Here is a 23961-nt window from a genome sequence, read left to right on the forward strand (position 1 = left end):
TAAAGTTGTCTATTTCCCATCATCACATTATTGGGGAAAATGCAAAATATTTCTCATAATCTTTGCAAGAGTTCTTCCTTTTCCTCTTTTTAAAATCAAGTTTGTTCATGTGACTAATGTAAAAAAAGCAACTTTTCAAAATAATTTATTTCTCTCTTTTTTAAGTATGGTTTTACTAATCTGGTTTAATTATAATAAATTATATTTATTTTTATATTTTAATTATTTATATATAATTATATTAACTTATATATGCACCAGCAAATAATAACACGTGAAGAGAAAACATTTAAAGGCAGATTATTTGAAGGCTGTAAGAGGAAGCAGATGTTTTGATATCAACATCTCTAATGGTTTTTGATCTGATTCCCTCCCCTTGGAATACACATCCTTATTTTTTCCAAATCCATTTAGAGAATAAACAAACCACTCCTAAGCCACTGTTTTTTGTTCGTTAAAAGGAATGAGATAAAATGCTGTAACTAGTGAGACAGTTATTTTTGTTTTTGAAAAATGCTTACAGAGATATCAAGCGCCAGTATACACAGAGCCGAACTCATCAGTTCATAACTCGTAGCTTCTGAGGCCATGAATGTTAAAGTCTGTTGTGGGATTGCAGCATTCTGAAATTAGGAAATATCTAATATATTTTGTAGAGCTTTTTTTTAATATGGAATAAAAGAAGTAGGCGGCTTCTTGTCTCACATTCTTCTCTAATATTTGAAATTTAAACTTCTCCATAACTCATACCCAGGAGTTTTAAACATACACATTTTGGTAGCTAATGGGCAGGTTCAGTTGCAGCATTTAAAATTGTCCATTTCTCCTCCTCTGCCTCCCCACCTCTCATTATTTCAAAAACGGCTTAAGAGCCTTCTAGTAAAAGCTACCATCATCAGATTTTGCTTTTCCTGAGAGATGGGTTTTAAAAAGTGCCTTTTTCCTTTTACAACTTGTGCTGTGCTGCCTAAATTTGACTATCCCAACCTGGGACTCTAACCTGAATGAAGCTTTTGCATGTGGCAGCTATGGAGAACTAGCAAGGGTGAATTTTCCTAGCCTGCTCTCCTAACATTTGACAGTGGTCCATGATTGAGTCCATGCTGTAGAAGGAATATTGAGCTAGCTCGAGTCCTTGGGGATTGGGTGGCATACAAGTCAAATTAAATAAATACATGAGGGGGGGAGGGGGAACCTGTTTTGAAAGAGAGAGAAACCATCTCTATCACAGAATTAATAGGCAACTTATGTTGGGCTTCATATCAGTCCTCCTTTGGTTTTTCTTTCCTTCTGCTAACAATATGTCTGAGATGATTTTATGAGTTAATGTTCAAGCAGCTGATTTCTACTTAGGAGCCCATTTCAGAGCATATAAAGCAGGCAAAAGGCAAGGTAGAAACCCCAGGGTAGAGAGCCAAGAACTCGTTTTAAACTATACTGCTCAAAAAATAAAAAATAAAGGGAACACTTAAACACAATATAACTCCAAGTAAATCAAACTTCTGTGAAATCAAAAGAAGCAACACTGATTGACAGTCAATTTCACATGTTGTCAGCACACTCAACTTTGTACAGAACAAAGTATTCAATGAGAATATTTCATTCATTCAGATCTAGGATGTGTTCTTTGAGTGTTCCCTTTATTTTTCTGAGCAGTGTAGTAACCCTGGGTACCAATATCAAGGGAGAGATAAAATGACAGAGGGGTATGATTTTGATTTTAGTGCTGATCTTTGCCTTCTACCTACCTGTCACCACAGATGGCATTTTAGCTCAAACACAACCCTATCCTGAGGAGCCAAAGGGCAGTAGCTTAGCAAGTTCGTTCTGCTGTTTAGGGCTCTGGAAGTGGAATACAGCAATGGGTGTGTGCAAACCTAGACAGAAGGCTGTATATCCAGTCTAGCAGAGGGCGTGCCGGCTCACTCACTCACAGGAGAGCAGAGTGTGGAGAAAGAGCAGCTGTCAGCAGAGGACCGTATGGCAAGGCGGGCTCCCTGAGATTCTGTACTCCACTGAGATTGTTTTGCTGCTGTCTGCTGTTTTTGCCTCGCTTTGTTTTTTAAAGTTTTAAAGGATAGGCAGGTGACATTCATCTTGGCACCACCATCTGCAACCATGCTTCACTCTCCACTGAAAACCGCACTGGCATATGAGTGCTTCCAAGATCAAGCCAATTCAACTTTAGCTTTGCCTTCCGATCATAAGTTAAAAACAAGAGGGACAGGAAAACAAAGGGTCCAGGAACAGGTGATGATGACGGTCAAGCGGCAGAAGCAAAAGTCCTCTCTTTCATCAGCATCAAATGCGGCAGGTCAATCCAACCGAGGTAAATATCTACTGCTCCTATGAATAGCAAGGGATGGTGGCTGGGGTGTGATAAATTTGGCTAACGTGTTCACTCCGTGGAAAGTGGAGGATATAGTAGGATAACTGGAATTCACTCAAACACTTTTAAGTAGTTGCTTTTGGTTCTGCCTGCAGAATTGTGTGATGAACATTGGAGGAAAGTCTTGCGCTGTTTGGTAGGATGAGTGGACACATAAGAGTTTCGAGTCCTTGGCTTTATGCTTTGCAATTTAATGTTTGTGATGTTGCCGAAGCTCCAAAGCAGCTCCAGTTAAATTTATTGAGGCTGAAGTTTTCAATCTGGATTGTGACTAAGTGCAGATGCTTCTGTTTGAAATAGAAAGTTGGGAGTATCAAAGTCTTCTTAACTTTTTCAATATCAAGGTTCTGTGATACTATTGTTCTTTAGCTGGAATGAAACCAATGGAGTAATTACAGGCACAACTGGACTGGTTAAGCTCTTCTTGATCCCACCAACTTCAACAAAAAATAAAGCATTTCCAAGTTTAATATACTCCATTAAAATTAATAAAAATGTGATGCATAATTTTATTTCAGTCTTAGCTTTTAAGACTGACTGTGGTTTCAATTGGACTTTAAATTTGTTTATGTTTACATGGCAAAAAGTATGTGTATACAGAAAAGTTGTGTAGTTGAATATCTGTGGATGTATTGCTATCAGTCAGATTAAATGATTAAATGTTACTTCTTTGGACCACCCTCTAAAAACTTTTAAACATTCCATTGATGTAGGAATTTTATATCTTATGTTTTGTGTCCATTATCATGAAACTCAATCTGTAAAACCATAGGGGAAAAGCTTTATTGCCCAGAAAACACACAATTAATAATAGTCTGTACTGTTCTTTTTGTGTGTATGCCTCTTTCTAATTATAGACCAAACCTGAAAACCTGGTCTTTGCTTCCCAGACTCCTGACAGTTATGCTTAGACTTGGAAATGTAAACTCTAATTCTGGTGCACATTAACACATTGTCTCCTGTAATTTGAAGCTATGAGGTTTCATGGTTTCAGGCTTTTTTTTAATGATGTACATTTAAAATATAAATTTTAAATTTTAAAATAATTTTTAAAATATGTATTTATGGCAGTGCATTGTCCTGGTTCAAATATATATTTATAAGGTACGGTAATATAGATTTTCATCACTCAAGTTGTGAAGAGCTTATGCTTAAGTCTTTTCACGCTGTTGATCACAAACACAAAATTATTATACTAAACACTAATAGTGTTAATTGAACTCCTAGCAAAAGATAGCTTGCTTAATGTTAGCATAAAATATTGCTGGTGATCCTCAGGGAAAGCCAACAAGATAATATTTTATAGACCATAGGACTGTTAACTGAATAAAATAATGATTGGTAAGTAACTTTTGTCTGAAAGTGGGATTGGCCAACTTCTCAGACATGAGAGTTTTCTGACTGCCAAAACAGTCATTTTGGGAATTTAATTTTTTTAAAAGAAAACTAAGGATCTATGCCTTTTAAGGCTTGAAGATGATTAGTCATCTTGATTAGTCATCTTGTTACTTAATTTTCAGGATTTTCAAAAACACTTCAGCCATTCTCTCTGAAAGACTATTGTTTCTCATCTCTCAGTGTTGCTACTCTGAATCTGGTTCAAGATGTGCTGGATCTCATGCACCTATAGCTTCAAAGAATATTTCCTCAAAATTATATATTCCACTCAATAGTGAAATTCGTGAAATATAAAAGAAGGAATTTCTGATTAAACAAAGTCTATGGTAGGCCTTGAATTCTCTGCGGTTGTTTTAGTAACAACCATTTTTGGTTGTTACTAGATCATAGTATTTTTGTTCATGATCCAATTTTGTTAATTTAGATAACAGAGCTTTTTAAAATTTCAATCTATTTGCTGAAACAGAAATAACTTCTGAAGAAAATTTAGCTGCTAAATAGCATAAAAAATACAGGGAAGTAGCAATTCAGCAAGACGTGGATGAGGAATGGAATTTCTTGAATTGTTTTGCTTTTAATTTCATAGATGCTACTTTTGCCTATGAACTTTTTATTTGGGCCAAAGAAACCCTAAAAAAATATTATTTTTACCCTTAGTAGTTACTCTACATTCAGTGAAACTTCCCAGCACTTTTATTAGAAATGTGACAGTTTCTTATCACCATTCATCCAAAAACAGATTAATACCAAACTGAAGAAAAATGTGATTCATTCTAGTTATGAATACCTAACATGTATTATTTGCTTATTCTGGATGAGCAACGGTGAAGGGTTGTAGACAGAATCAAATATCAAGTGTTGTCAGCCTTGGCTTTGGGTGGGCGGATTATCTCTGAGTTTACCTTTTGATGTAATATTGTGTCAGATAGCCAAATTACACACAACACAGATTTTTTCTCTCCCCTCCCCAAATTGCCTTACTCTTGCAAATGACTAATAGGCTTTGAGAGCTAAAATCAGAAGGAAGGCTCTTTAACTTAAAACAATCCTTTGGTTCCTCCTGAAATTGCAAAAATCACTTTCCCAGTTTCTTTTCTCTCTGGTCTGGTATGTTAAAAGAGGGATCCGTCCATGTTTCCCTATGGGAACCTGAGCAGGGATTGTGGAATAAGGTGGGAAAGGATTTAAATAGCCCCATTCTCATCACTATTCAACCTACAACTACCATATACCAGTGACATGAATCACCAACATTGGATATTCGTCAAGGCCCACGCATTGATCCCTTGTTAATCCTGGAAACCGTCTGTTTTTGGTGTGCATCCTTATTACCACTGCCTGATTCTTGTTGCTTCCCAACCTGCATAGATAAATATTGACCTAACTCTGAGAGTTCCTCCACATCTGGATTCAGGTTTCTAAAAAGAGGACTGAAAAGGGAGGGACGGTGCACTCTAGTACAGTTCTTATTTTCAGCTTTGTCAGAGGGCATTTAGGTGTCTTCTTCTCTATAGAATCCTAGTCACCAAGTTAAAAGCCATTTGGGGCACAATTAGAAAATTATCAGAAAATTATCTGATATCACAACATGGACACTTTTTAAAGTAAAGTTTCCACTACATTTATAAGGCACATTTGGAAGATGTTGGGAGAAAAATATAATTCTAATGCTTAGTCATACAATAAACTTACAATTTTTATTAATCGGGGGGGGGGGGTGTAGAAATAGAATGTTGTAGGCTAAAGAGTATTTAGACTACAGCATAATTAATTGCCAATCACATCTTTAAATTATTTGACATTGCAAGAGGAATTTAGATTGTCAAAACCTGTGAAATACTGAATATATATATATATGTATTTATGTGTGTGTGTATGTGTGTGTGTATATATATGTGTGCGTATATATATATATATAGTTTGATTTCTTAATTTGGTCCAGAAGCATGATCAGTATCTGGATTCTCTAGTTTATCAAGATAAATAATTCAGATTATTCCAAACCTACATTCTTTTTATTGACAATTAAAGAGTTTAGTTCATTTTTAAAAATTATTTGCAAGAACTTTGGAATGATGAATTGGAATATCCTACATAAAAATGAAAACCAATCAATGACTTTTTAAAATGTTCAATAAGCTTCTGATGATCTTAAAATAAGGTTAATTCAGAAAAAGATTTGTTTCGTGTCTACTGGCAACCTCAGAAAATGTTTCTAAAGGGCTGGCTTCAGCTTTGTTATGCTAGAAGCACAAAATGATTGTGTACTATTACAATATAATATGGGTTTGCCCCACTATTATCCCATTTAGGTTTAATATTCATTTAGGATAGTCAATGTGAAAAAGGAATTTGTCAGTGTAAGAAGAGCTGAGGTTCCTGAGCAAAAAATAAAAAATAAACATTTTTTTATGATGTACAAATACTGGTGTCCTGATATACAATGGTTCAAAAGGTGCTTAGGATCTATCGATTAGGATAATGAAAAGGCAGATGGGTATGAAAAATCCATGTGGTTGACGTTTAATACAGTGCTTTAAATGGAGCCTATTTCTATACATTTGTAATATTTTTCTTGTTTTTAATATCCATTTTCTATAAAAAAAATTTTTTAAAAAACCCATTCACATAAAGATGGAGCTCTGAATATATGCTTCATATCTTGGACACTATTATTATTGAGGCTATCATTAAGCACATCATTTTGAAATGTAAACTCATCTCAAAAAGAACATTTTCTATTGTACATATTTTCCCCTAAAATGGTCTGTCTCTATATTAAAAATGTATTTTGATCTTGATATTAGTCTTAAACATATGATGGTCTGTTTTGCTTTAAAAAATTTAAACTTGGCAGAATCTTCCTGCATAACATATTTTTTATTTACATAATGAAATAATGAAATAATGAAATGAGAGACTTGCCTTGTTTCAAACTATCATAGCTACAATAAAAATCAGGATACAATGTCTTTTTAAAAGGCAGTCATCTACTTTGTATTTCATATTATAGCTCCTTTTGAATAGAATAGAATTCTTTATTGACCAAGTGTGATTCGACACACAACGAATTTGTCTTCAGTGCATATGTTCTCAGTGTATATAAAAGGAAAAGATACATTTGTCAAGAACCATGAGCTACAACACTTAATGATTGTCATAGGGGTCAAAGCACGTAAAATTCTGAGCTCATAATTCTATAGGTTTTCCATTGCCAAGAAACAAAATTAAATCTTTCTCTAAGTTTCTAATTTGCTTAAGAATTACCAAAAAACACAAGACAGAGGAAGAAGAATTTCAATTGAATTGGATATTTCAGATGTGTGATTTATGACAGGATAGCATTTTTCCACATCACAAAATATGTTGTACAATTTAAGAAACTCTTATCAAATTAACTTACATCTGAGAAGCAATAAATTACTAAAATTGGATTGTTATTTCAGTAGAATTCTGTTGAAACTAATGATAAGTAACTACAGAAAATAATAATTTTAAACAGCTTCTCTGCCTGAAAAATTGCAAATGTAATACCGTAGAGTAGAACCAATTAAGTTGAATTTGAAAACAATGGCCAAAATTATAAGGAAGAAGCCAAATAAACTTGTTATCTGGTATTTTTATGTAGAATAAGTTTCTTGTCAGCAGCTACATTAATGGGGTAACCATGTTTTTCATCATACTTACATTTTGCAATTATTTCATATTACTAAGCATTAATTTTGTACTCAAGAGTTATTTATTAAAAACAAGAATGTGACAAATGATAGAAAAAACATATGCTCAATACATTATAAAAATAGCAGTTGTTCTCTCTCTTTCAATATAGAAGAATAACAAAAGAACAATGTAATGTATAGACCAGATTTGAGATAAAAAATAAAGTTTCTCTTCAGAATTGGCTTTACATTAATCTAAATCAGTATGAACTTTAGAACTATAAAACAGACTGAAAATAGGTAGATATGTCATGGCAATTAGCATATCTTAGGTAGTTAAAGAACTACATTGGGAATAAAATAGGATTTTAAATTTTCTATAGTTAAATAAGATATAGAAATTAAATAAAATCTGTCAATAACAGAGATATAAAATGTAACATTTTATGTAGTTATAAAAGAATATCAAGATAAACAACGTGAAACAATGTTAAATAGAACAAAGACAAATGTTTTTTTAAAGTTTTATTTTTTAGCTGGTCACATGTTTTGATAATATTGCTAATTTTTGTTAAATATTACCATTACTTAATTACAGCATACAGAAGTAACTTTATATATTACACTCTGGCAATTTTGTATTCAACATGTTCCTTTTCTGACTGTTAAAGTAGAAACTAAGATACAGCAATCTTCCTTTATTGGTACATACCAGTAACATACATGAGTATGTACAGTATTAAGCATATTGTTGTCCTGCATATACATATCCCCAAATCAACTGTTTCTATGATTATTTAATTTTACAGAATGAACTAAACTCATGATTGTATCTCAACTATTGAAATAAAGAGAGGTAAAATGTGATTAATTTTTGTTGGAACTTGTTAATAAGGAGCAAGATCTCTTGTTTCTTCAACCAACATGTTCTTATTTCTGTGTAATCTATGTTTAAATTGCAATGCAATAGTTATGCATTTATTATAAGGCACAGAGTCATAAAACTGATCAGAATTAGATACAGATTGACATATGAAATCAGCATTTTTCTAGGCATTGTATTTTTTTCATTGTGCAGATTTGCATGATTTTAGTGGTATGTAGTTACAAGATGTACTGTGTGTAGTTACAGGTGCATGGGAATGTTCTGCCTCTATTTGTTCAATTATCCCTCTAGCAATGTATGGCGTCCCTGACTTCCCACGCTTCAATTAAATTCTAGGGATGAGATGACGAAAGAACTCATCTGTTTGAGTGTTTTCAGTAGTAATGCTTGAATATTTGGGAGGAGTCTTACCTTACCTTAAGAAATTATTGGAGTCTGCCCAAAATGTAATGGAATATTTAAAAATAATATTCATGCTTGCCTCTATTATGGATGATAATTAATATTACTGGTAATATAGAAATATTAATGATATAATGATGGTGGTGTAGTAATACTGTTCTAATACATTTTTCAGCCTCAAGGGAAAAGAAAAAGGGAAAAAGAAAAAAAAATCTCTAGAACTTTTTGTCCCATTCAGAATAACTAGATTAGTAATTTCAATTGGTCTTCAACACTCTTATGTAGAATGTTGACAACTACCAAGTTGGAGGTATAGCCAAGTTCTTTTCTTCATGAACATTTTTTCCCAGGAAGAATCACCTAAAGCTACTATTTTCTTTTGGCTAATACCTGTAGCCTTCTTAAATATCTATGGAAAATATAGTATAGAACTGTAGCTGCCATAGCATGTTAGGATAGGATTTGATATCTGGACTTCTAACAACAAATGCCTTATACACTCCAACTCCATTAGCCAGGAACAGGACTGCACTTAGGTCACAAAGTGAGTCTGCATTTCTGGTAAAATCTGCTTAGGAAGTGACTGGCCATAAAGCGGCTCAAAGTAACTCTCGTCGAATAACAAGAATGTAAACAGGACGAAGGCTGTGATAAAAGACCTTGCTTTGTGGTAAACAGGAGATAGCCGTATTAACAACAAAGGGGCCCAGGAAATTGGTCATGAGAGACATTTGTTCAGTAGAAACTAGTTACGTGCCATATGTAGATGGGAAGGACTCGGAAGTTGTGTCATATCTTAGAGTTACATTATTGGATGTTTGTATATCACTTGACATGTATGTGTAATCACTCCCATTTGCATATTCCCCCAATAAAAGGACGTGCACAGCTCAATACTGTGTCATTTCACCTGGAGAGAAATGTGTCCAAGTTTTTTTTCTAGGATTCGCGTTCGTGAGTGACCTCACATAGAACCATGATACAGGTGGCATGTGGACCCATATCTGCCGGCATGCGAGCCATTGATCTAGTTCAGCTTCAGCTTTGAGGCTTGGGGAAGATGTTTTTGGCCTCTAGAGAACCTCCAGGGGGTGCAGGAGGCCGCTTTCAACCTCCCCAGCCTCCAAGGAAGCTTCTGGTGCCTGCAGAGGGTGAAAAACAGGCCTGCCAGGCTCACTGGAAGTCAGGAAATGGGAGACCAAGCGTGGGGCAGTGTGTGTATATGTGGGGGTGTCATACTCATGTGCAGTGATTGCTACCAAAAATTTTACTACCACACTGTGGGCGTGGCTTATGCATTTTGTTTCAACATCTTTCAGTGCAAATTGGGAGCTCTGGGGTGGAGCTCCAAATTTTCTACCAGAACTGCATTCCTGATCGTTCCCGTAGGAGCCCATCACTGTTCCTATGTGGGGCTGGGAAGCAGAGGCATTGAATTATGGGTGTGGGAACACATGCGCATGCAATAGACATGGGCGTGCACTTTTGGCACCTGAAGAAAAAAAGGTTTGCCATCACTGCTATAGAGTATACCTATTCTGTGAACAAGCAAACAAGAAGTATAGATTTTAAAAAGCCCAAATTCTTAGCTCAAGAAGAATAAGAAATGTTGGACCTTTTAAAATTATTTGAACTTTATCCCTTCGGCTGCTAACGTGCATCTCTGGATGCAATGTATCAACTGAATTTCTTTTTGTATTTGGAAACAATCTGGCATAATGATCTCACAGTGCCTTGTAAATTTTCACATTATAGAGGGAGCTCGGCTTAAATAGAACACCTGATTAAGTAATACAAGGCCAGAACAAGGTGAAGTTAAAATAACTGAATGTATGAGGTTGGGTTGTTCACTGGGACAAGACAAAACCTTTGGTCCCAGTGACTGACCAAACATAAGAATAAGATGAAAATTACCGTATATAGAATATTTATAACATATGCTTTCAGGTGAAATTAGATATAAAAAAAGTTATTTGGTTTCTTTTATGCATTAAAAATTGTGATCAACGGTCCAGTCCTAAGCTGTGTGCTGCAAAAATCAGCCAATGTCATAGGGCTTTAAAAAGTAAATAAAACTGCTAACACTGTCCTGATAGGCAAAAATGCAAAGGATCTGCTTGCAAATGATCTGCTATAGTGATGGGTTCTAAATCCCATGCACAGAAGCATCCAGGGCAGATGAGTGGAGCCTCCCACCACACTGCTACCGGTTTGTAGAAATGGACTATACCAGTAGCAAACCACAACTGATCTGCTAGTAATAAAAGTCAATAGATGCAATGAAAAAAATGGAACTAAAATTAAACATAATAATTCCAAACTAATCAAATCAATACAATAACCAGCCTGAGAAATGACAATGAAGTTATCAAAGTGGGTGGCTTCTGTTTTTGAGGATCAACAATCAATAGTAAAGGAACCAACAGCCAAGAAATACACTGCAGACTAACACTTGATAGACAAACATGAAGATCTGGGAAAAGATGTTCAAATGGTATGATTTATCTGTATCTACAAATACCATAGTCAGGTAAGCTATGGTTTTTCTGGCAAAGTTCTGTGGAAGAGAAAATTGGACCCACAGAAGCATGAGAGAGGAGCATTGATACTTTTGAACTTTTGGTGTTGGAGAAGACTATTGTGAATCCTATAGCATGGACAGCCAAGAAATCAAACAAATAAATAATGAAAAAAAATCAACTTGGGGTTATTATTCAAAGGTTAAGTTGGGGTTATCAATAAACAGGCTTATGTTTTCCTACTTTTGATATATTATGCAAAGATATATCTCTCTCGGGAAGAGTTTAATGTTGACGAAGAGGAAAGGTGGATAGACTCAATTATAGTCATGATGAGTGCACAGTTGAAGATCTAAAAATCAGGTTAGATTTTCCTGGTCTTCCTGGATAAATCTATGTGATCATTAATTAAAAGTCAACAGTGACTTGACAGCATATAATGAATCAAAAGTAAATTGATTTTTTTATTGTTTTCTGGGAAACAAAAATAATTTCCCCTCCTTATATGAGATAGGTTTATTCTTGTCCAGGCATTGTATAGGCATTGAGCAAATATAGAAAATTTAAACAATGAGTCAAAGGGGAGAATTTCGGGAAACAGCGTAGAGAAAAATAACTTTTCAGGAAAAAGGGCTCTGATTCTACAGATGCTTATCTATTTCTATACCATATTTGGGTTTCTGAATCAACTAAATATATTGTTGACTTTTTTTTAACCTACCCTTCAAATGCCCATGCTGTGAGATGTCAGAATATGAGATAGTGATGGCTCAAAGGCAGTTTTTTTTCTTTAGAGCTATTAAGCAGTATTTATCATGCATGGAACATACTATGTTAGTATTTACATGTTCAATTGAAATTCAGAAGCAATTGATTCTGCCAAACATTTTGGGGACCTCTGCCAAAGTTTTGCAAAAGTGTTCTGGCCCCTGTGTATTTGGAGATATAACTTTCTTATATATAGTAAACAGGCTTAACATAACTGTGGCTCTAGAAACATATTTCTCCAAGGGCATGTTTTGAAGGAATGGTAGTAGTTAGCTGTGCATCTAAAGATGCATATTATTCAAATGCAGGGGAAAAACAGGTACAATACTGCTTAGGGAACAAGTAAAGTTGTCAGCCAGTACTAACCTCAGGCTTAGGTCATTCAGTTCTTTGATGTTTTTATTGTTTACTGTTTTTAAATTGTTTCAATTATTTCATAATTTTAGTTCTAGAATTGTAAGTCATATAGAGTCAACTGGTTGCATTGAAGGGGAGGGGGCATTAGAATAAACATAATTAAAAAGTAACCATGGATTAAATTGGTTTCTTTCCTCCTCCTCCTCCTCCTCCTCCTCCTCCTCCTCCTCCTCCTCCTCCTCCTCCTCCTCTTCCTGTATATCAAGTATCAGCAACCCCTGAAAGAGTAGATCCACAACATTGGACAACTCCTGGCCTTAAGCTACTATCAGATAGGCAGGTAAAGACTATGTCCGTACCAGTTACCCAGATAGAATAGAATAGAATTTTATTGCCCAAGTGTGATTGTACACACAAGGAATTTGTCTTGGTGCATATGCTCTCAGTGTACATAAAAAAAATACATTCATCAAGAATGATAAGATACAACCCTTATTGATGGTCTGGGTATAAATAAGCAATCATATCATATTAGGAACCAGTCAATATAAATTGTAAGGATACAAACAACAAAGTTACAGTCATACAGTAATTTGTGGGAGGAGATGGGTGATGGGAACAATGAGAAGATTAATAATAGTGCAGATTTAGTAAATAGTTTGACAGTGTTGAGGGAATTATTTGTTTAGGAGAGTGATGGCATTTGGGACCAAACTGTTCTTGTGTCCAGTTGTTCTGGTGTGCAGTGCTCTATATGAAAATTGTGAGTCTCATGTGTATTACTACCCAATGGAATAATACATGAGCTGGCTTTGAAGGTTATTTGAAAACTGCAAATGGTTCAAAGTACAGTGATACCTTGTCTTACAAACTTAATTGGTCCTGGGACGAGGTTCTTAAGGTGAAAAGTTTGTAAAACGAAACAATGTTTCCCAATCAATGGGAAAGTTGCTATTTTTCTGATAATGAATTTTCAAGAATTGTTAATGTTGTGGTAGTATCAGAACACAATAAATATAGTATAAACATGATATTTATACAGTACACCTATAAAACAGGCAGATATTGTAAATTACTTCAGTTTGCAATTCGTGTAACCTTTGATGGAAGTTCATTGTTTAGAGAGCTCCTTAAACTTTAATCTTTAAACTTAAATGCTATTAATTACCTTTAATCAGATTATGAGTGTCTCACAGAGGAATACTGTCAGTGAAATTTTTAGAAGTCAAAAGACTTTCATCATTTCGGACATTGTCTCTGTAATTAGCTATTAAGGATTTAGTCAATTCTACTCTTTTATTGCTGAAGTGATTAAGATTTTGATTCAATATTTCTATATCATTATATTCCATGGCAGTCAATGTGATATCGTGGTTAATGTGCTGGACCAAGGATAGGCAAAGTTGGCTCTTCTATGACTTGTGGATCTCAACTCCCAGAATTCCTGAGCCAATCATGCTAGCTCAGGAATTCTAGGAGTTGAAGTCCACATGACATGGAAGAGCCAACTTTTCCTAACCCTGTGCTGGACTGATTCACTTAGGCAGGGAAGCCAGATATATGGGATTTTAGGTCAGTCACTCCTTAACCCTAACTCTAACCCTAATCCTAACCCTAGGCTGAGAGTAAAGAAAAAATATATGTTTAGCTACCAGAACTGCAGAATCATGGATAATGATATAAAGAGCCCTTCATTTGCAAACGTATCAATGTGTGAACAGTGTGGCACCTGCGTATCATACAATCCACTACAAATAAAACTAATTAAATCAATCATTCAACCAAATTATATATTTCTAATAATAATACACATTTATATTGTGATGCAGCCTGTCATTATTCAATTATTCCATATTTTTCTTGCTTTTGCTTTTATTTTGTTGTATAAAATGATATACACTATTATTCTCCCTTTCTCTTATTTCTCTGTGTTATTCTAACTTTTATTCATGTCACCATTTATTAAAACATGTTTTTCCTCATCCTACCTATCTTCTAATCATGCCCCCTATCTAAAAAATAGACAAAAAGAAAAGGGAAAAAGAAAAGCAAATCAGAACAACAAAAAGAAGAAATCATCTATCCATCATCTCTTGTTCTCTTCAATACTTGAATTGCTATGCTTTTTTTTACTTACCTCCCATATTCCTCTCTTGTATCTTTATCTCTGTCTGTATCTACATCTTGGATGTTCAGTCAAGGTATTTCTCCCATCTCTCCCCTCTTCCATTGCCTAGCTTCCAAAATTTCTGCCCAGGCCCCTATCTCCCTTTCAAAAATATATTCCTGAAATTTACTTTTCAACTCTCTTAATGTATTTTCCCCAGATTTAATGCATCAGTTATTGTTATTTTCATTATTATCTCCTTCTTTTCTTCTTATTTATTATCTGGTTCTTCGGCTTGATCTTTTCTTCCATTTATTTTGTTGGATCCTCCCTTCCTGGGCATCTTGGTCTTTACTCATCATCCCTTCTATAGCATTTTCCATTTTTTCCTATAATGTGCTTAAATCCTTTCTCCATAATGTCCTTTGTGTTTTGGAAAAGTGATGCCATCTCTCTCAAAGTGCCATTCATTTCTTCCTTATAAAGCATCTACCCCGAGTCTTCGGAGAGGGGTGGCATACAAATCTAATGAATAATAATAATAATAATAATAATAATAATAATAATAATAATAATCTTATTTTGCTTTTAAGTGCAATTTTTGTTTAACAGTCCACAATTCTTTATATCCAATAGATAAACAGTCAGTTCCATTAAATATTCTCAGAGTTTATCAAAAGCCACTTCACATCAGCAGGTGTCACATCCCACTTAAATTTCAATATTGTCACTAGCCAATCATCATTTTAGTTGTAAATCAATTATAAAAGCAGAATAACTTTATAGGTTAATGATTCCAGCATTTTAAAATGCCTTCCCAGTACCACGTTTTCCCACTCCCAGTTTAAGAGTTCAATTTCTGTATATTTCTGAGTCCTACGGGATTAAGCAGCATATAAATCAATTAATTAGCTGCTCCGAGTCCTCGGAGAGGGGCAGCATACAAATCTAATAAATAAAATAAATAATAAAATAAAATAAAATAAATATTTCAAAATATATTTTTTTCTCTCTTTTTAATTTTTTTTTTCCAGTCTGATCTTTTGTCAGAATTTTTAAACACCATTGAAACAAATAGTTCTGAGCAAATAGTTCTAAATTATTCCTGGGGGTTTAGTTTTAAGCAAAAAAGGAATCATATCCCCTAGTTCCAATCACTGTTCACCTACTTTGCTCCAGCTCCAGTATTAGTGGCAGCCATATTTAGGCTGCCTCTTCACCTTGCTGTGGGAAAATAGAGTGGAAAAGAACCCCGGGTAAGACAGGAGAGATGTGATTTTCCTCAACCTCACAGGGTGCCCTTTGCTTTAACACCCCTACAGGGTGGCTTTGGCTCCTCTCAAAGCCCACAAACAGGAAAAGCTCAGCACAGGAAATACAGAGATGTGGTATCGCTGCAACATCAACTGGAAGTATCAAAATGTTGACAGTTGTTGTGACCTCTGGCATTGCCTAACATCACTCCTGATTTGAGAAAATATGGCTTTCCAATGATTTATGGACCATTTCTCAGAAACTGTTTCTACATAATGAAGAGTAGTGGTGAGCAGCTGAAGACAATTCACCAAGATTCAAAATTGTTTCAATAAAAATTCATGTCTTTGGATTGTACTTGGTTCTTAGTGTAAGATCAATAGCTAACATGAATATAATAAAGCAGTTAAATATGATAAAAAATCTTTGGTGTTTGTTTATTGTTTCTCCTATTTTTTAAGGCTGCCCACTTGCCAAGTAATACTGGGCAATTTACAAAAGAATTAAAAACATATAACAGGGGAAAAAACAAAAATAATCTTAACAATAAAAACAAATGAAGACTCACTTCCTTGAGGAAAGATGGGCTCAAAGACACAGCATGAGTTTGCACATCAAACTAGCCTTGTTTCTTTGGAAACAAGATACCCTTAAAGACTGCATTTAATGCTGGTGAGATTGGCAAAAATGTATACAAATATGAAACTGGATTGCTGGAAATGCAAAAGTAAGGATGGAAATTTTTATCACATGTGTTAGCAATGTTCCAAAGTGAAAAAATATTGGGAACGGATAAGAAGATGGCTACAGGAGATAGTAGTAGGAGAACAAATAAAATTTAAACCTGAATTATACTTATTAGGAATAATTAACTAAAATATAAAGAAACAACTCTAATACATCATTTTACACATAGTAACTGCAGCAAGAATTATAGACGCTCAATGTTGGAAACTTGAAAATATTGTACACCAAACAATGAAAGGATTATACACAAGATACTGGAATGTGCAGAGATGTATAAACTCACATCATAAATGAAAGACAAGGAAGAAACTGAATTTTATGAGGTGTGGAATAAGTGGTATAATTGGTTACAACAGAGAAATAAAGATGTATAGAAATAAATGTAAATAACTGTATGAAATATATGACATAGTATTATTAAAAATGTTTATTGATGTGTAAATTGGAAAAATTAAAAATTAAAATTAAAAAAAGACTGCAGAATTAGGCCATACTAACCTTTGAAGCATGGCTATTCCCAAGGTATTAGTTTCTTTTGAGGGGGGCTGCCATGTTTATTATATTGGTCTGACTGGCAGAAGCCTACGTAAATAAATAGTGGGAAATCCCACTTGACAATATATTCCAAATTAAGTAAAATAAGCATAATCAGTTTAATATAAGTAAATTGATTATGTTGAGTGGCAAGCTGAATCATTTGATTAAAAGAGAAATGATCATTTCATTATATAATCTGCTAAAATGTGGTAAAAATTCTAGAATTCAGTTCATCTCCTTGAAATCTGCACATCTTTAAATTTATGCTTTTTAATCATAGCTAGATATACAACATTGAAACATTTCATTTGTCATATATTCACTGATTCTTTTTTAGCACAAAATGAGCAACTGAGTCAAATATTAAATCACAGATTAAAATTAATATTTTTTTCATTCAGAATATTCTTGCTGTATTTGCAGGTTCAATGTATGATGGTTTGTCTGATGGCTACAACTATGGAACGGCCCGTGGTAGCTACTATGCCAAAGCCCACACAGGAACCAATAACTGGGGTCATACGGTAAATTTTTGTGCTTGTTTGTTTGTTTGTTTGTTTGTTTGTTTGTTTTGGTTATATGGTCAGGAGTAGGAAACTCAAATCATTGTCAGGTTTATTTATTTATTTATTTATTTATTTATTTATTTATTTATTTATTCTTTGTCCAATATACAATACATATGAAAGAGAATATGCAATAAGTAATATATATAAATATATATATAAAGATAGGAAGTAAAAAGAAGAGAAGTAGATAGGAAGAGAATATGTATAGAGGAGAGAATATATAAGATAAGAGGGATAATTTAAAGCCATCTTGTGAACGACTGGAAGATGGAATGGTTAGTTTGTTCAAAAATATAATCAACAGCTTTGTGATGCTTGAAAAGTATTAATTAGATTTTGTATAATATTCCAGTAACCAGAGAATGCCAGAATTGCTACAATCCTCTGTGTATAATAGGTTGCATGTAAGGCCCTAGTGTAGATATTTATTAAATGGATTTGTATGCCACCCCTCTCCAAGGACGCGGGGCAGATTATTAAATGTAATATGTAAATGTAAAGTAATGTAGGCATTACTTTATAGATAATAGAAGGTTTCAAATAGGTTTGCCTTGAAAACATTACAATTTTATACTTTTCTTTAAATGCCTATAGATATAGTCAACATTTGTAAGCACGATGTTAACTATTGAAATCTATAATTATCTTGCTGGCTGAGAATCTTGGTGATTATAGTCCTAATGCATCTGTAGAGTCAGTAATGTGTTTTACACAGAGATGGGTTCCTCCTGGTTTGGACCGATGGTGATGTCACGATGATGTCATAGAATCAGTTCAGTCAAAAATCTATCAGTAGGTTCGAAGTCAACAGATTTTTTCAATTAGGTTAGCCTTTTTCCTCTTTTTTTCCTTCTCTTTCCCCTTCCCCTTCCCTCCTTCCTCCTCCTCTGCCTTCTCCTCCTCCTCTGCCTTCTCCTTAGAATGGCTGTGGGAAATACTCTACATCATGCATGTGAAACTGGCAGCCCGCGGGCCGGATGGGTCATGTGCAGGCCACACCCACCCCAGCTCTGCAAATGGGAAAATGGGACATTGCAACACATCACATGATAGCAACATGACGCAGCGAATTTGACACCTGTACTCTACATTGTAATTTAGGATTTTTCCCCAATGGATATTCTAATCAGGAGTACAGGATGGTTACTTTGAAAAATCAACAAGCCATGAATTATGAACTTGATGCAATACTGATAGTATTTAGATGACTATGGAAATTGTTGGAATGATGAAAGATTTTAATAATGAATTATTAATACTACTATAAAGTTTTTATTTGAAATTAAGCAATTGATGTGTTGACATTTTTTTATTATGGGGAACTCAGTTTTCAACCAAAGATAAAAACTACCTGTTTAAATATAGAGAATGAATTAAAATAGAGAAAATTTTAGAAAGAAAGTGAGAAAGGAGATATAAGGGAGAGAAAGAAAATTAGAAATTCAGGGCATTTAGAAATGTTAGAATTGGGGGGGGAAGTGAATGATCAATAAAGATATTAGGTGACGGGAGGGAGCAATATGGCTTAGGATTAAGAGGCATGAGTGCCAATAAATATTTTGGAAGTTGAACTCAAGGTTAATTTGGGAATAAAATTGAAAATTAGTTGGTGGTAGACCCAAGAAGACAAAATTAGGTTTGGAAGAGGAAGCATCAGGTGAGTAACATATATCTAAAGAGTTATATATACAGAAAATATATAAATATAATAACTATAGAAGAGGCACCACTATTTTAAAAATGTACGGCATATGGCATCAGTCTGTTAAATTTGTGAGCCGCCCCGAGTTTGCGGAGAGGGGCGGCATATAAATCCAATAAATCTAATCTAATCTAATCTAAATATGAAATGAATAGGATAAGAAGTACTCAGGGAGAGGTAAAGAGGGAAAAAGAGGAAGTAGAAAGGTGAAGGGGGAAAGAAGAAGTAGAGGGAAGTAAAGGGGGAGAGAAGAAGTAAGAAGGTAGAAGGAGGATATGGAGATAAAGGGAGGGGATTGTAGCGGAAAGAAGGAAAACAAACTGATGAATAGGATAAAAATAGTTGCAAAACAGAATGCTCATTTTTGATTGATTGAACTAAAATGTATAAATATGCATGTTATTGACATTTTAAGGTAAATTTGTTGATATAAAAATGGAAATTGTGGAGAAATTTTTTTTAAAAAGATTACAAAGAAAAATAAAAATAAACAAGCTATCTGAAGCTTTTAAGAATTTGATATATTGGCTTGGATTTTATACTATAATAAAAAGAGGACGAAGCTCCCATGCACAGTTGATTAAAATATAAGGCCAATCAACTCAAGATTAATTTAGATTCAGGAAGAGTTTTCATGCTTATACATATGGACTCTACCCATCACCCCCAAGGGGCTGAAAAACCTTGAGTGAAAGGCAACTGAACAGTTTCCAAGTATGAAAAGGAAATCATTCCGTCTGTCTGAAATTAAGTTGTCAGAGAAAATTAAACTGTCAGGATAAGAGCCTGTGAAAACTACGTGGAAGACTAAATACAATAGGAGATGCCTCTCTGTGGTATGAAACATTATTTGTTAGTCTCCTTGTGAAATGTATACGGAATTTGATGCTCAGCATATACAGTAATCTGATTGCAAATAGTTGAACAAAAATAGCTTTTTGGGTTTTGTGGGAAGTTGTATAATTAGGATGTATGGCAATCAAAGTTAGAAATAGAATGTGGTAAAATAATTGAAATATTAGCATAAGTGTGGTGTAAGTCCATGTGTGCGTGAAAGAGAAAGAGAGAAAAGAGGAAAAAATGCTAACTTAATGTCTATTGAATCCTCCACTCTTTTAATCGGAAACTTCAGATCATGCAGAATGCAGCTGCGAGAGCAATCATGAGCTTCCCTAGGTATGCCCATGTCACACCAACACTCCGCAGTCTGCATTGGTTGCCGATCAGTTTCCGGTCACAATTCAAAGTGTTGGTTATGACCTATAAAGCCCTTCATGGCATCGGACCAGAATATCTCCGGGACCGCCTTCTGTCGCACGAATCCCAGCGACCAGTTAGGTCCCACAGAGTTGGCCTTCTCTGACTCCTGTCGACTAAACAATGTCGTTTGGCGGGACCCAGGGGAAGAGCCTTCTCTGTGGTGGCCCTGACCCTCTGGAATCAGCTCCCCCCAGAGATCAGAATTGCCCCCACCCTCCTCGCCTTTCGTAAGCTCCTCAAAACCCACCTCTGTCATCAGGCATGGGGGAATTGAAATATTCATTCCCCCCAGGCCCATACAATTTATGCGTGGTATATTTGTATGTTTGGTTTTTAATAAGGGTTTTTAGTTATTTTAAATATTAGATTTGTTATATGTTGTTTTATTACTGTTGTTAGCCGCCCCGAGTCTACGGAGAGGGGAGGAATACAAATCAAATCAAATCAAATCAATAATCAATCAATCAATTCAGGAAGAAAAGGACACAAATCTAACAAATAAATGAGCATATGTTAAATTGTCCCCATGCCTTCCAGAACTGAAGTGGAAAAGTATCAGTACAGTGAAAAATGTAAAACATAGGTATATTTAACAGAACCATGGTATTTAGTTTTATTTTTGTTGATTTTTCAATTTTATGTGTTCCACTTATGTGCTATAGACTGGGATGAATTCTTTTGGCAAGCAGAATCAAGGGTGTGTGTTGTATCTGATGGTAAGCCATCATATTTTACTACCTCGGTTTTTCCCTCAGGCCTGTTAGACACTCCTTCTCAACGTGTTCGTGCAAATGTTTTAACCTTCATACCATCTGCTGCTGGAGAAACAAACCAGTCAGTTTTTTTTAATCAAATGTTTCTGAGAAAAGGCTGCTGGCCTACCTAAGGGAATACTCAGCAGAGTTTTTAATTGTCATCTTATTTGACGATCTGCTGAGTTACCTGAGGGACTTCATTTTCTCAGTTATACAGGGTAGAGAATGACAGCCAATGGCCTTCTCTGTGGCGGCCCCGGCCCTCTGGAACCAACTCCCCCCAGAGATTAGAATTGCTCCCACCCTCCTTGCCTTTCATAAGCTACTTAAAACCCATCTCTGCCGCCAGGCATGGGGGAATTAAGACTTCTTCTCCCCCTAGGCCGTTACAATTGTATGCATGGTATGTTTGTATGTATGTTTGGTTTTATATATTAAGGGGTTTTAATTCGCTTTTAGTATTGGATTATTATTGTATATTGTTTATGATTGTTGTTAGCTGCCCCGAGTTTTCGGAGATGGGCGGCATATAAATCCAATAAAATTTGAAACTTCTAAAAATACATTATTATTATTATTTATTATTTATTAGATTTGTATGCCGCCCCTCTCCGTAGACTCGGGGCGGCTCACAACAGTAATAGTACAATACATAACAAATCTAAGCTATTACTACTTTAGAGTTTGATATCAAATGCAAAACATATGTGGAGAGAGATGAACTAAAGGTTCATCTAGTTCAGTATTGACAGGCAGAAGCTCAGGTGATATCAGAAGTTCTCAGCAAGAACCTGGACAATTCTGCATGCAAATCAGATGCTTTAACACGTAAGTATTTCAGTGGGTCCTGGAGGAAATGCCAATTTACAGATAGGAATGGCACTTGGGAGATATCAATTCTTTAAGGAAGGTAAGGGATTTGGACTAGTACATTGATGGCAAACCAGGTGGCACGTGGAGCTGTATCTAAGGGCACATGAGGCACTGCCCTATGTCAGTGCGCTGGCCAGCTCATTTCCAGCCTTCTTTTCGGCCATTTTTGCTCTCCCCAGGCATCAGGACAGTTTGTTTCCGAACTTCCGTTTGGCCCTTTTAGCAGTTTTTGGTGGTCCCTGGGCTTCAGGAGGCTGGAGGCTTCATTGAGTTCTGTGTGCATGAAGGTGGGCATGGGGGGGGGGGGGGTTGTGTGCATGCATGGGGGCATGAAGGGGCTTGTATACATGCACGGTGAGATACATAGTGACCATATTAAAACAACATTAAAATGCTGCATACAGCATATTATTATGTTTCATAATTGCTTTGGGAATCATATTAGCATTGTGAAAAATCACTGTACAGTAGTCTTACTTAGGTATAAAAAAAATGCTGGACTCTATTTGGTTGGGAAAGTGACAAGTTGTAGACCTGGATTACTTAGATGAAGTACACAAAGTACTTTCAGCCCTAGGTACAACATCATCATTATTAATGTATTACTGAACTCAATGTTCCAATGAAATCGGAGGATTGCCCAGAATGTGCACTAATGTTATACTGACTAACTCTCTTTGCCGTTTGGAATATCCCATATCAAGAAATGAGATTGGGCGTCACTTGGCTGAATTTTTGAAAGACCCAACTTACTGGATGCTTATAAAGAAGCACGCAACCATGGGGTCAGTTAACGCCAATTCTTTTTAATTTTAATTATTTTATTTCTGCTTTAATTTTCTCCTCTATACAATATTTTAGAGGGTTGTTTACATTTTAATTATACACTGCTCAGAGACACTCTGTGAGTGAGAGGGGCAATCTTATAAACTTATATTTGGATATATAAATATATTTATAGATATATAAATAAAATGAATAATTAAAATAATATTATCTCAACACTGCTGGGTTTCCCTGCTTATGATAAATGCTCTTTGTGATAAAAAGTTGCGTTTATGTTTCAGATTTTGTATTTGAGGTGTTAATTTAAAAAATGGGCAGTAAAGAGTTTCTTTCTCTGATTTTTTTTTAAACAATGAAATTAATGGCATGCATTCAATAATGCTGAAAGTTGCTAAATTTTCAGAATTATGTTTCCAGTCCACCTTTCAACTGACAAGCACGATCCTGTTAACCTAGTAGTTATACATTTCTATTATAAGAAGATAGGTTCCTCTAAGTTTTAAAAAGTAGATAGATATATCATAGCATCCATATCAACTGATCATTTTACAAATTGACAATTGAATCCAACTTCAGAAAAGGAAGCAGATTCTGATCCTCCTCTGTACCCTTTTCCCACCTCCTCAAAATGCCCTTGAAGACAAAGTATCTTGGATTCACCCCTCCAGATTGCTTCCTGAGATAGTTTTTTGGGTATCATATACGAGTGTTGGATATCATATACGAGTGAGAGATGGGTTCCTTCCATTAATTTCATTATTGACCCTTCATAAACTGTGCTGCAACTGGGGGACTATTGGGAGTAGCCCCCCTTCTTGTCTGTCTGTCTGTCTGTCTGTCTGTCTGTCTGTCTGTCTGTCTCTCTCTCTCTCTCTCTCTCTCTCTCTCTCTCTCTCTCTCTCTCTCTCTCTCTATCTATCTATCTATCTATCTATCTATCTATCTATCTATCTATCTATCCAATTTTAAAACTGCCCATCCCAAACACAGACA

General features: G+C 35.2%; 1 protein-coding gene across 1 annotated transcript in view; it reads left to right on the forward strand.

Annotated features, from left to right (window-relative positions):
• Positions 1-1919: 1919 nt before the first annotated feature.
• The window catches only part of PKP1 (plakophilin 1), a 54806-nt gene continuing 32764 nt past the window's right edge, over positions 1920-23961 (forward strand). Inside the window, exons 1-2 of the mRNA XM_070745702.1 lie at positions 1920-2329; positions 17447-17547. Coding sequence (XP_070601803.1) covers positions 2119-2329; positions 17447-17547 — 312 coding nt within the window. The 5' untranslated portion in view covers positions 1920-2118. The remainder of the gene's footprint in view (positions 2330-17446; positions 17548-23961) is intronic.

Source organism: Erythrolamprus reginae, chromosome 3, assembly GCF_031021105.1.
Source record: "Erythrolamprus reginae isolate rEryReg1 chromosome 3, rEryReg1.hap1, whole genome shotgun sequence".
Classification (NCBI taxonomy): Eukaryota; Metazoa; Chordata; class Lepidosauria; order Squamata; family Dipsadidae; genus Erythrolamprus; species Erythrolamprus reginae.